This window comes from Otolemur garnettii, unplaced genomic scaffold, assembly GCF_000181295.1.
Source record: "Otolemur garnettii isolate 467f Iridium unplaced genomic scaffold, OtoGar3 scaffold00037, whole genome shotgun sequence".
NCBI lineage: Eukaryota > Metazoa > Chordata > Mammalia > Primates > Galagidae > Otolemur > Otolemur garnettii.
In genome coordinates this window covers 965984-979293 of record NW_003852432.1, presented here as the reverse complement: position 1 = coordinate 979293, position 13310 = coordinate 965984, and the positions used below count along the sequence as shown (strand labels likewise).

General features: G+C 53.8%; 1 protein-coding gene across 1 annotated transcript; it reads right to left on the bottom strand.

Annotated features, from left to right (window-relative positions):
- Window positions 1–2986: 2986 nt before the first annotated feature.
- Window positions 2987–13174, bottom strand: PRRT4 (proline rich transmembrane protein 4). Its single transcript, XM_003789759.2, has 5 exons — window positions 13039–13174; window positions 11095–11819; window positions 10908–11012; window positions 10497–10616; window positions 2987–5318 (listed from the first exon to the last, which is right to left on the bottom strand). Exons 2-5 carry the CDS (start codon window positions 11744–11746, stop codon window positions 3490–3492), a joined length of 2706 nt encoding a protein of 901 aa, XP_003789807.1. The 5' UTR covers window positions 11747–11819; window positions 13039–13174; the 3' UTR covers window positions 2987–3489.
- Window positions 13175–13310: the final 136 nt, after the last annotated feature.

The following is a 13310-nucleotide window of genomic DNA, read 5'->3' as shown; positions in this document are numbered from 1 at the left end:
AAAAAAAAAAAAATGGTATGGGTCATTTGAACACGATTTATTTGGAATTCCACATTCCTCCCTCTTGTTTTTCCTTCCCTGCTGACCATACTCAACACCACAACCTTAGGAATTAAAATTCCATCCTCAAACATTAAAATTGCAAGCTTCAAGGCCCCACCTGTGGGGAGGTCTTCCCAGTTCTGGCTGCAAAATGTACAGAGAAAAGAACCCTGAGAAGGTTGTTCTGACATCCCTTAAATACTTTGGACCCATATCTTCCTTAAAGGACAAAACTAAAGGGTGTCTCTATGCCCATCAGGGGGCAGCAGCCACCCACAGTGCAGGGTTCTATGCGCGTCTGGGAAGACAACAGCCCAGCTATTCTTTTCAACTCGTAGTTCAGACCTGTTTTCCCATTTGTCTCCAAGCCCCACCCCCTCCTATCCATTTATATCAGGGAGGGCACATGCTTCTTCAATCAAGAATATTTGCTCATCCATCTCCCCAGGATACAAGCAGCATTCTTTATTAAATAGCAGGAGTCATGGTACTTTGCATCACACCAGCAATGTGACTTCCAGGGGAAATAAACTGCTAGCCTCCTCCTCATCCATCACTGCAAAAGCCCAGATAGGAAATAAGAGAGGCCTGAGCTATTCTCAGCCAGTCTTTCCCAGATTCCATTCCTCTGTATCCACTCCCCCTTGCAAGCTAAACCTTGTTATAATACAGTATAACTCTCGTTCTTAGCACTCCTCACAACTGTAATTAATTACTTGTGCTATTGTGATTAGTTTAATGTTTGCCTTCTCTCAAAGTACCTTCATAAATTTAAAGCTGGTGTCCACCCTGTTCACCTCTCTATTCCCAGTACCTAGCACACTGTAAGTATTAAATAATATTTTTTAGTGATTCACACTTGTAATCCCAGTGCTTTGGGAGACCAAGACAGAATAACTACTTGAGGCTAGAAGTTCAAGACCAGGCTAGGCAACACCCCATCTCTACAAAGAATTAAAAAATATTAGCCAGGCATGGTAGCACCACCTGTAGTCTCAGCTACTTGAGAGGCTGAGGAGGGCAGATCACTTGAACCCAGGAATTCAAGGTTGCAATAATCTATGATCGTGCCACTGCACTCCAGCATGGGTGACAGCATAATACCCTGTCTCAAAAGAAATATTTTTTAAAAACTGAATGTCTGAATGAAGTGATTTCTCTTTCAGTCCTCCACGGGACCAAGATTTAGAATGGAAGGGTGTATGCATTAGCATCTACCTGGACTCTTTCTGGGAAACTTGCTTGGGGTAAGTGATGAGGCCTGAGATAGAAGAGAAGAGTCATCTCAAAGGCTTGGCCTCTTGATAAAGTCAAAAGGCTGAGCTAATTCTTGCTGCAGAAAATCAGAGAAGTGTTGAAGCTGGTGAGCCCTGAGCTGAATTCCCTCATCCCTCTCCCCTCAACAGCCCCATTCAGAGCGTCCCATGTGCAGAGTGCGCACATGTGTATATGTATGACGGAGAGAGCAAGAGAGAAAAAACAGGCAAACAAAGAGACTGGCTGGGAGTATTCAGGCTTGGAGCCTTGAAGGGGAGGGTAAGAGGGAACGGTTGGCAAGGATTAGAGTGAGGAAGAGATAGATGGCAGAGAAGAGCTAAGTGTGAGCAGGGGGCAGATGAGAGGCAGCTGGGAGGGTAAGTGGGGAAGAAAGGGAGTAATTTCTCAGAGCAGCAAGCACTCCTTGCATGATACAAAGCAACTCCGATGCTGGACCTGCTACGACACCAGTGAGAAATGCCTGTAATTAGGAGGTTGGCAGTTCTCTGGGTCTGAGCCCAGAGTGACGATGCAGCAAGAATTTCTGAGCTGGGCTGCGCCAGGTGATGGAGGAGACAGAATCAAAACCATTCCAGAACCATTCCTCCACCGTGCCTCTACAGCCTCCCTCTCATTTCTCTTCCCTGTGATTCCCCTCCTCCATCTGAGGTGCTAGGCCCTGAACATTCCTCTTGGCCAAGACAGATGTTCATCTGCAAGGAAAGCAGGGCTTGAATCCTTCCCCTACAGCATTGGACCTAACCTAGCTGAGGGCTCCACCCCCTGTCAGCCTCCCTGTCTGCTTCCCTCTTGGCTTCCTCCTCTTCCAGTCCTCAGAAGCTGATGGGCAGAGTTGGAAGAAAAATAACTACATTCCTGTTTTCCACTTTGAGTCTCGTGTGTGTACTCCTGCAGGTCTTCCTGTGATGGGCAGGGCATCTGCCAAAGCATGTCAGATTTTCATTTTCTAACCTAATTCACAATGCTGTTTTCATGCCACTCTAAACCACTGCATTTTAGCCAAATGACAAATGCATACCATAGAGCTCAGAGCCAAATGCTCCAGGCAAGGGAGGGATTAGGGAGCGCCTGGTGGCTGCATGTGTTTGTGGGTTTCTGCTTTGGGGAATGGCTGGGGCTGGACAGACTTTCTTCAGGGAGGCTCTGGACCTAGAGAGATGAGAGTCCTCTGCAGGAGAGGGTGTTGTGAGGCACTGCTGCTGGCTGAAAAAGGTAATTTCCTCTTTGGAAATCCCAAACTATGGGAATGTGGGGGGATGGAGGGAGGTGGTGCTGGGGGTTCCGGTTCAAGGTTATCAGACCCTTATGCATGTTTACCAACATTTTCATGAAGGACTTTACCATGAACTAGTCCCTAGCCAGCGGTCTACCAGGACCTGAATCCAGGCTCCTAGGAACTCAGACATTCCCATCCATGACTATAGGATTTCTGTTTCACTTCTCAGGGTCATGTTCTATCTTTGTGAAAAGCCACTTCCCAGAGTCACCAGGGTCTTCAAGAGGCTGCTCCCAGGACCCTCACTCATCTCAGACACAAGGTGAGACTCCTTGGTCTTGTGTGAAGGTCCCTGGGATCTGAGGCATATCCACCCCAAAGCTGCCTCTCTTCCACTTCTGGTGATTCCTACTGTTGCCCCATCTAAGCTTTCCCAAGGTCAGACCTTTCTCCTCTGAAAATATTTTATTGATAAATTAACTCTGAAAGCATTCCCTTCCCACCAAAATGCTGTGAAGTCTTCTAGATGGTCTATGGGGCCCTGGAGGACAGGGAGTCTCACTCTCACAGGGGTGGGATTCCTGGATGTGGCAGAGGTGAGTATGGGGCCTGAGGACAGCCCCTCTCACTCAGCACCAGAGTGGGGAGTGGTGGTCAGGAGTGGAGCACCTTGGAGCTTTATTGCTGGTGAATGCCAAGGAGAGTAGGACCCCTGCCAGCCTAGAATTGCAGCTGAGGGCATCAGTGGGCACGGCTCCAGAGCAGGTGGTGCTGACTCCCAATCTAAAGAGCCTGGTTGCTGACCCACCCACCCACCCACCCTGGATGGGGAAGGAAATGGGAAGAGGTATCTGAGCCAGGCAGGATTGGAGAAGGGTTACAGTGTGCAGGTCTGGGGCAGAACAGGCGCCAGAAAGGGGCATATGGCCCATCACAGCGAAGTGGCCGCCTCTTCACAGGTCTATGGTGTCGCTGCCCATGCTCAGCTCGTCGATCTGTCGGCAGGCGTCCAGAAATTGCTCCTGCAGCAAGGCCTCTTCAGCCTGCAGCTCAGGAGCTGGCTCTGGGGAGTCGTGCGAGGGTGGGGACAGGGCCTGGTAGGATCCTGAGGCAGGAAGGCTGGGGCTGCTTCCTGAGGGCCGCGTGGGACTGAGGACACGGACCAGAGGGCAGCGCGGGGGTCTGTCGGGGCTGGAGCAGAGCAGCATGGACGAGCTGTCCCGGGAGAGTCCGCACAGGGAGCCTGATGAGGCGCTGCTGCCTGCGGGCCAAGCCCCAGGAGAGGGGAGCTCCAGAGGCGCCGGGGAACCAGGGGCCTCCCCCGTCTTCTCACTGGGCCCGGCCGCTGTCTTCGTTCCCAGTGAGGCAGTGCGGTAGAGTCCGAGCCCAGGCAGGGCGTCCCCGAAGGCAGGGCCCTGGAAGAGGCCAGGCGCCAGTAGGGCCTCGCTGCAGAGGGCCTCCTCGATGCTGCGCCTCAGGTTGATTGGGGAGGGAGGGCGGAAGTCCACGGTGTAATCGCTGCAGGGGGAGGAGGCCGGGGATGGGGCAGGGTTCGCCACCGCCGCTCCTTCGAACCCGCGGTAGCCCTGTAGTAGGAGATCCGGGCCTGGGCCTGGCCCTGCTAGGGCGCACAGCTGCAGCAGCTCTGCGTCGCCGCGCGCGATGGCACTGCCCGGGGGCTCCTTATCTGGAGGCCCAGTTACCCAGCCTCCAGGCAACAGCGGGGCCGCGTGGCCTGGGGACAAGCGGAAGAGCTTAGCCCAGCAGCGCGGCGGCACGCGGGGACTGCATAGCGCGGGGTAGAGGCCCAGCAGCGCCAACGGCAGCGCTACGCCCACCTCGCCCAGGCGCAGGCCTAGCTGGAACGCCCACCAGGGCCAGGGCCCTTCCAGGCCGGGTTGGCCGCCGTAGCCCAGGGCGTGCAGCACCTCATAGCCCTGCAGGGCTCCGCTCAGCAGCCCGAAGGTGCCCGCCACTGGGGCAGTGCGCGCCGCTCGTCGCCAGGACTCCCGCGGGGCAAAGGGACTGCGCGCCTGAGGGAGAGGGGTAGCACCCTTGAAGCCAGACCCTCCCAGGGGCGCTCCGGCCCGCCGCCGCCGGCCCCGCCAGCAGGAGAGCGCCAGCAGGAGCCCCGAAAGAAGGGCGGCGAGGAAGGCGTGTAGCCCGCGCGAGGCGAGCCGCAGAGGCCGCAGCGGGCGGTGTGCTGCGCTGCCGAGGGCGGCGGCCGCGGCCAGCCCCAACCCCAGGAACAGCAGCGCAGCCAGGCCGGCGGGGCAGCGCGGGGGGCGCGGCCGGGCCAGCAGCAGGCAGGCCAGTCCCAGGCCGGCCGCCAGGCAGGGCAGCGGAAGGTCCTGCAGCAGCAACCAGGCGAGCGTCGGCAGTCGTTCCCTGTGCCCATAAGCGTCGTAGAAGAGCGGGAAGGCCCGCGTGGTCCCGGCCGAGAGCAGCAGCAGGTCCAGCAGCGCCAGGCAGGGGGCGCCGGGCGGGCAACGCCAGGGCAACAGGGCCAGAGCGAGCAGCGCCACCAAGGCCACAAGGCCGAAGAGCGCGCCTACCCCGTACACATGGGCCTCCCAGGCCAGCCCCCAGCGAGCCCTGGCCTCTGCCCAGTCGGCCTCCAGCGTCAGGAAGAAGAGGGGCAGCGAGGCGGCAGGAGGATGCCCCTCGTGTTCAGGCAATCCGCCCATGCTGCAGGACTCAGGTCCACACTCTGGCTGTATTGATGGGTTCCCAAGGCTGACGGGAGAGGGGTCATCTGAGCCAGAGGTGGAGATGGTGGGGTCTGTGGGCAAAGAATGTTTGGCTGAGACAGTTATACAGCGCTCCCCTTGCCAGCCCCACAGCCAGTATCTGGAGTGCCAAAGAGTCCCTCAAAGTATCCAGGACCCACTTATCTCAGAAGAGACTCATCAGACCCCTTGCTGCCTCCCTGCCCCCACCCAAACTCCTCACTCTGAAATTTCTGCTCTAATTCTCCCCCTTTTCTCTTAATTCCCACTCCATAGTCCTCCCACTGTAGCTCGAAATTTGTTCACTTGTGATTCTACTAAAATAGTTTTTCTTAAGAAGGTTGCAGAACTTTCAACTGGACAGAACTTTGGATGCTACCTCCAATTCAATCCCCCACCAGAAAGGAAGTTTTATGAGAACAAAGATTTTTGTTTGCTTTGTTCACTTCTGAATCTCCATGCCTAAAATGGTTTCTATCACATAGTTTGCATATAGCAGATATTTATTGAATAAATGAGCCCTCCTGTTGGCAGATGAAGATAATGAGGCTCTGCTGACAGGCAAAATTACTTGCCCAAGGTCACATATTAGCAAGTTGCAACTAGAATCCAGATCGTAAGAGGATGCTAAAACCTCTTCACAATACTAGTTTGCTTATCTCTTGTTCTTCATCCCTGACAGTCACCTCCACCCTCAACTTGATGCCAGGAGCAGCTAGTTTCCCAGGCCCTTTTTCATGCTCCTCTCATGTCACTGGCTTGAGGAAAATCTGATGCACTTGTGTGCACACACATAGCAGGGAGAGAGGTAAGAACATCAGTTCCTTCTCATTCACTGGCCTTCCTGCCTGCTGCACCCCACCTCTTGGCTCATCAATGGCTGTGGTCCCCATCTTGACTCACCAAAAAGCCAAGTCTAAGTCCCTTAATATATATTCCCCTTTGCCCCCCTCCCCATTTTACAGAAAGTGACATTAAGATGGACTCACCTGAGTTTGAGAAATTGCCCTTGAATTGTCCCAGGGAGGAACAATTGAAGAGATCAAAGTAGATAAAATGCCACCTGAACAAGTAGGTATCTAAGGTGCTCTGGATTTGCTAACTCAGGCCACCAGCCCCACCCTCCAACATCTTCCCACATCCCTTGGGGAAAGAGAAGTCAGCTAAGAGAGGGGGGAGGAGTAAGTTCCCTAAATTCTATTTTCCTAGAGTAAGAGAGGAGTTAGAAAGATTTAGACCAGCGGTTCTCAACCTGTGGGTCATGACTCCTTTGGGGGGTCGAACGACCCTTTCACAGGGGTCGCCTAAGATCATTCTGCATATCATATATTTACATTGTGATTCACTGCAATAGCAAAATTACAGTTATGAAGTAGCAACGAAAAGAATTTTATGGTTGGGGGTCACCACAACATGAGGAACTGTATTAAAGGGTCCTGCATTAGGAAGGTTGAGAACCACTACTTTAAACCCAAGGAGTCTTCCTGTGGTCAGGCAGCAAGGGAAGATGCTGGAAGCTGAACCTCTCCCCACACCCACCTAGCAGGCTTAACAGGACTGCAGCTACAGGAAAGGATGGGGACAAAAGATAGAAGTGGAATGTGTGAGAAGGGTGTCCTTACATTCAGACTTCTGCCCCAAGTCCCTGGCCACACCCCAACCATATCCCAGATGGACAATACAGGAAGAGTCCAGGAGCACCCCCACCCCCAGGCATGACCAGCCCCATGCTGAGGACATGCAAACACAGCAATTCTGAGAACAAGAAAGGAGTGAGGGGGTCAGACAGTGGCTCTGGGGAGAAGGGAGAGGAGGATGAAATGGACAAACTGAGAGGGAAGAGAGGAAGCAGCTAAAAAATCACATACATAGTCATTGCCACCTGCAAATGGGAGCATGTGACAGTTCCCTTCCACCGCATGCCTCAAATCCGAAGGAGTGAGAGCACCTACTGCATAAGGCAGTATGAGGATAAATGAGATGATGCATGTAAAACTCTTTGGAGTGCCCAGTACATAATAATTCTTCAGTGTATGAGGAAAATCATACACTGTCGGAGTCATTGTTAGTGGCTAATGTTCATCACCAATCAGTCATCAGTTTGGGTGTGTGTGACTGTAACCACTTCTGGCCTCAAACTAATTATTGATTTAGCAACTAAAGGCCGTGGTCTGTTTTAAAAGCCCTTAGCACATCCTAAACTTGCTTAGAAAGACAATAATTAGTCATGTGAATAAATATCAACACATTGTCTCACTTTATGAATTCTGCTTAAATAACGCCATTCTGATGGCCTAACCACCCCTGAACATGAGTTAAGATGCCAGGCCTCAATTAAATGAGAGACCACTCAGCTGGGAACAGAGAGCTTGCTGGTCAAGGATGGTATCAGTCTGGCACTGAGAGGATCAAACACACACTCTCCCTTACTCCTCATTCTCTGGCCCCTGACCAACCCATTTCTGCAAAGGGAATGAATTTGCTTGGTCTTTCTTTGACCTCTGCGGGCTCTGCAGAGAGGCAGGACGACCCTGTCTGGGAGCCCAGTCTGCCCCAACCGGTCACTCCTTACCCATCCCCTGTGCTCACTGTATGGACAAGTGCAGCTCTCAGAGGTCAGTTCCACTTTATCCTCTTCCATCTTCACTTCTCACCCATGGGCCACAGAAAACCCCATCTCTCATCTATATCCCCAAGAACTATGGCAACTAGAAAAAATTTCAACATTTATAGGAATCCAGAAAAGGAATAAAAACCAGAAAATAGGCAAAGTACAGGGATAGCTCAAATGTTAGAGAAGGAGTTGTGAAAAGGGGCACTGATCCTTAGGGTCAGATGATGTGTGCTATGGTCCAGGTGAGGCGTGGTTAGGAGAAAACCCAGATGCTACCTTTCAATGGCTCACTTGACCTCACTTCCTATCTCCCCATTGGAAACTTCCCCAGAAGGAGCCTTTATTTCCCCACCTGAAGAACCTAGATGGCAGTGATCTTTGGTCCTCTCTTCCCAAGGTCCTCTCCTGAGCAGGCCTCCCCTGTAGGAGGTCCTACTTTGGTACTGTACCCCGTCTTAACTCAGGGTAAGAGAGGACATGGGATATCAATGTGCATAACTGGTGAGGCAGGACCTGGCAGGAAATGGGCAGTTCCATTCAGAGAAAAATCAGGCCTGATTATTCCCCAGCTGTCCAGATCAAAGGGCTGAAAGTCACATCACTCTGGATGCTACGGCCCATTCAGTGGCCTGGCCCTGACCTTTTCCCCCACCCCCACCTCTAGGATCACAGAAGATTGATATTCTTTGTAGGGGTGACACTCAAAATATTTCACTGGGATAGTACAGATGCCAGCCAAGCAGAACAGCCAGGGTGGTCAGAGAGCAAAGGGGAACACTCAGGAGACTAAGGGAAGTAGGTACTGATCAACTGGTATGAAAGTCCTTCAATAGGCTATGACCTGTGCAACTATTTTGGTGTATATATGGCTGAATATAAGCTGTGTCCAACCAAGGTAAATGACACCTAATGAAAGGAGGGCCCAGGAATCAAAGGTTAACTGCACCTAGGTTAGAGGTGCTGGGCACATGGCACACACCTATGATCCCAGCTACTGAGGAGACTGAGACAGGAGGATCATTTGACCCCAGGAGTTTGAGACTAGTCAGGGCAACATAGTGAGATCTCCATCTCAAAAAGAAAGAAAAAAAGAAGCAAAGGGAAATAGAGAGAAAAGGAGAGAGAGATCCTAGAGGAGACAGAGACACTTTATTGTCCCATAATCACCTACCCCATACATGCATGCTGCTGGCATGAGCAAAGCTACTGGCCTTCTCTCTAGGAAGCCTACAGCCCTCCTTGGTTTATCAGCCAGTGAGAGGCTGGGTTCCTGCAGCCAACAGTCAGGAGGATGAGCGAGGGCAGGGCCATCAGCCTGCCCAGCTATGTTACCTCTGATACTGTCCAGACTCATTAAACCTGCCTGGCCAGTGCTGTCACTGAGGCTGACAGACTTCCAGCCAGCATCCTTCCCCTGAGGCACAGAGCCTGCCTCCTACCCCACAGCAGATCTTGCCACTGCTGCACACTGGGCTGGACAGAGTGGGGAGGGATGGCAGGCCCCTTATCCACTCTCTGAGGGAGGGCAGTGACTACAGCTGGAGTGAGCTAGAGAATCAGATGCCAGGTGAAGTCTGGAGCTGGAAGAAGCTGAGGGGACCACTGGTTCCCACTGCTGAACCTAGTGTGGGGTAGCTGAGAGGCTTCACAAGCACAGTGAAGAGCAGAGCAAAGGTGGGCCTAGAAGTCTCTGTCCATGGCTCCCTTGGCCTCAGCTACCAGAACCTCTCCTGTAGCACCTATGTCCTCTGCCCTGTGGGCTATATGTTGTCCCACCCTCACCTGGGGCCTGGGGCATGTGTCTGAGAGGTAAGGTCTGGAAGTGTATTTGGGGTGCAACAGGGGAAAGGAGCAAGGTTAATAGCTACCATTTAATGAGCCTCTATTATACTTCATGCCTAGCATCAAGCCAAGAGCTTACATTATCTGGAAGTTTACTAATAACTCAGCAAGGTAAGTACTGTTATTAAATAGGTGAGAGATGTGAGATATGTGAGAAAATTTAGGTTCAGAGAGGTTAAATAACTTGCCGAAGGTCACTCAGCTGGTAGGTACATGAGTTGGGATTCAAAGCCAGGTCTCAGGGTTCCAGAGCCTGTGGTCTTTCCTCTGCATCGCTGGCTTATCTGTGTGCATGTTCTGAAAGGCGCCCTTGAATGAAGGTGGCACCTGTCTGCTCAAGCACTCCTCCTCAGTGTCTCCCAGTGAGGTGCCCAGCTCTGTCTACATCTGACAGCATGTCATGTCAGATCAGACAGCAAAGGAGAGAGCCCCCACATGGGAGTGAGTGTGGGGAGGCAGGTCAGCCAACTGGAGTGGAGGGCGGGGCTGGCAGTGAGGCTATGGGAATCAGGAAGGAATTCCTGTGTCTGTCTGCCCTGATACTTCTGTCTACATCCTGCTCTGCCTGTGACTGCAAAACTTTCAGAGGACCATTACTTAACTCTGTTTGGTACTTTTTTCCGGCCATTAATATATATCTCCATGTAATGATGAAGGGAATGGTGATTATTATGATGATAGTGAAATAAAAGGGTCTAAGAATACTGATGAGCAACTAACATGTTGTAAAGTGCTCAACAAATAATTGGACAGTTCAAATGAACTGGACACTTACCTAGTGATGTTGTTGCAATCAAGGCAGAATTTGGGGAAGCAGCTGTGTCCAGCAGGCTTGGGCTGGAGAGCTTCCTCTCCAGGGGTTTTGGGGGTGGGGACAGAGTGGTGACAAAGGGCCCTGCAAAGGGAGCACATGGGGCTCAAGTGCCACCTTACCAGCTGGCCTCGGCCTCTGGGGGTTTGGAGAAAATCCTGCCCTTCCCCAGAGCTGGCCCTAAGGAAGCCACTGTCCCAGGAATTGTAGCAACATGCTAAGCTTATGTACACCATGAGCTAAGCTACAGGGACCAAACTGGACACAGAAAATGGCAAAAAGAATCCCTCCAATGGGGAGTTGCTGGTTAGGCCCTGAGCACAGAGGCATGTAAAGGTATTCCACAACTGTTTGTTGCAATGAAAAAACATTCACCTGGAGAATGTGAAACTCCAGAGGCAGAGGTTGGGGATGTAGCTTCACCTGGGGTGTTCAGACCTGAGAAGTTCCGGAGTGGGGACAGCGTAGTGCCAAAGAATGCTGCAAAGAAGCCCAGGTTGAAGTTGCCTTCTACCTGCCAATGCTGCCCTTAGGGGCTCCTTGGGATGGGGTGGGTACTCACCAAAGGGTCCCAGGCGCCCAGCAATCTCTGCTAGGCTGGCCCGCAGGCTGGGCAGCAGGGGAAGTGTCCGATGCCCAAGTGTTGGGGCTGCTCCTGCTCTCAGTGCCATGTCAAACTTCAGCTCCAGCTCACTTTGGTGAGGCCTAGGAGCACTGGAAGCAGGTACTGTAGCCATCAGAGCAGTGTCCCAGGTCACAGTGCTCATCCTTGGCTGATAGGGGGCAGTGGGCCCGTTGGTTAGCCCAGAGACGGGGGATGTGGACTCTGGAGGCAGGGGCAAGGCCCAGGGCGTAGAGCTGCCTTCAGCGGAGCCCCACTCTGGGGGAGAGTTCCTAGCAGAGCCCACCAGCAGTTCCCAAAGGGGGTCAGTCCTCAGCCCAGTGGCCACCTCTTCCCCTGGCTCCTGGCCTGGCCCAAGAGAGAGAGACTGGGTTTCTGTGACAGGGTTCCCCCAGACAGCAGCAGGTCCCCGAAGATGGAATTTAAAGTTAAGTCCCAGGTTGAGAGAGAGCATTGAGTCCTCACTCTGAGGTGGTGGGGTCAAAGTGGTGAGAGGGGCACCTGGGACAGAGGAGGCAGGCTGGGGGCCCACAGGAACAGCAAGCAAGACCCAGCAGAACAGCCCCAGCCCCAGACAGCCATGCCCTGCCATGGCCCCACCTGGCAGTGGGTGCCCTTGGTGGGCAGTGGGCTCAGTTCTTCAGCGTCTTTTGAACACGAAGGTCCTAGAAAGAGGAAAGGCTTGTGAGCCCTGGCTGCTCCCTCCCTTTTCCCTTTCCCAGGATGGGATGCCCCGGAGAGAGGCTTCTGATCACAGAGAAGCAGGTGGTAGAGGCAGGATGTAGTGTTCTGCCCAAGGAGAAAGACATGATGGCTCTTGTTGCAGAGTCCTTTCTGTACCTTCAGGCTCCAGCACAAATCCCTGCCTTGCAGTGTCTCCCCACAACCTGCTGGTGGTGGGACTGGGGTCTGACTACAGCCAGTGGCCTTGGTCCTTAACTGACAGCAGAGGGGATGGACTTGGGTTCCCAGATGAAGATTCCTTCCGTCCTTCACTCCCTCTGCTTCCGTGAGCCTTCCCTCCTCCCTCAAAGATTTACTGGGGCTACTGTGAGACACACACCCTTCTGAGCATACAGCTCTGAACAAGCAAGCCCTCCCCACCCCCCACCTCCATCCCCAATCTCAGGTGCTGGCCCTCTCCCTCTCAGAGGGGGCCAGGGAGGCATGGGGCGGGGGAGGCTTGGGGGTTGTGGGGGGTGGGTGGGTGAGGAGGGCGAAGCCTAGCCTAGAGTGATCTGGTGTAGCCTGGAAGGCAGCCAAGGTTCCCACCAGAGAAGCAGGGGTCCCAACAAGGCAGAAGCACCCTCCCCTCTTTCCTGGGGGTTGGCCTGCTCCCTTCCCCAGGGCCCTACCAATATTTGGGGGGAGGGGTAGCTTGGTTGATCTGTGCCTTCCTAGGGGAGAAGGCCAGACAAGCACCCCAGCAAGGGGCAGCTGCAGTACCTCCCACCCCTCCCCAGAACTCTCCCTTCCACCTGCACACATCTGGTGGAGGAAGGGAGGGTGAGCCAGGGACACACGTGCACCCAGCACCCTTACATCACACACAAAGCCACACCTAGCACCCGTGGTACACTCAGCCATTCACACTCAGTACACTCCTGCCCCTGCACACACATGCACTCCATCCTGCTGAGCCCCCTCCCTCCTACATGGGTTCTGACCCAAGCTGTGAGAGCTCCCAACCTCTCTCTCCCTCTCGCTCTCTCTCACACACACACACTGAGCATATACTGTACAGAGAGGAGCACACCCCCTACACACGCATTGACACACCGTAGAAGCACACACCACACATCGTTGCCCCCCACGCTCCTACACACCCACCACCCCTCTCAGGCACACATGCACCCACGCACTCGTACACACTCTCTGGCCAACCTGCTCCTCTCGCTCGCTCCCGCAGGCAGGTCTCCTCCGCCAAGTCCCCAGAGAAGGGGCGGTCGCGGCGGCCCAGGCGCGCAGCTGGGCAACGCTCCGTGGCGTTTCTCCGGATCTCTCCCGGACGCCCAGCGCCCTGACTGGAGATCCAGAGCCCGACTTCCCCACGCCCCCTCGGCCTGTTAGGCAACCGCAGCTCCACCGACCCGCTGACCCCCGCCCGGCGCCCATCCGCAGCGCTCTCACCAGGCGGGCAGCCGGGCTCGGCGCTC

Coding starts and splice junctions, on each gene's coding strand:
- PRRT4 (XM_003789759.2), bottom strand. CDS start 11,746: ATGGCAGGGCATGGCTGTCTGGGGCTGGGGCTGTTCTGCTGGGTCTTG. Junction 11,013..11,094: donor TGGGCGCCTGGGACCCTTTG/GTGAGTACCCAC, acceptor GCTTCTTTGCAG/CATTCTTTGGCACTACGCTG. Junction 5,319..10,496: donor GATTGCAACAACATCACTAG/GTAAGTGTCCAG, acceptor CTTTGCCCACAG/ACCCCACCATCTCCACCTCT.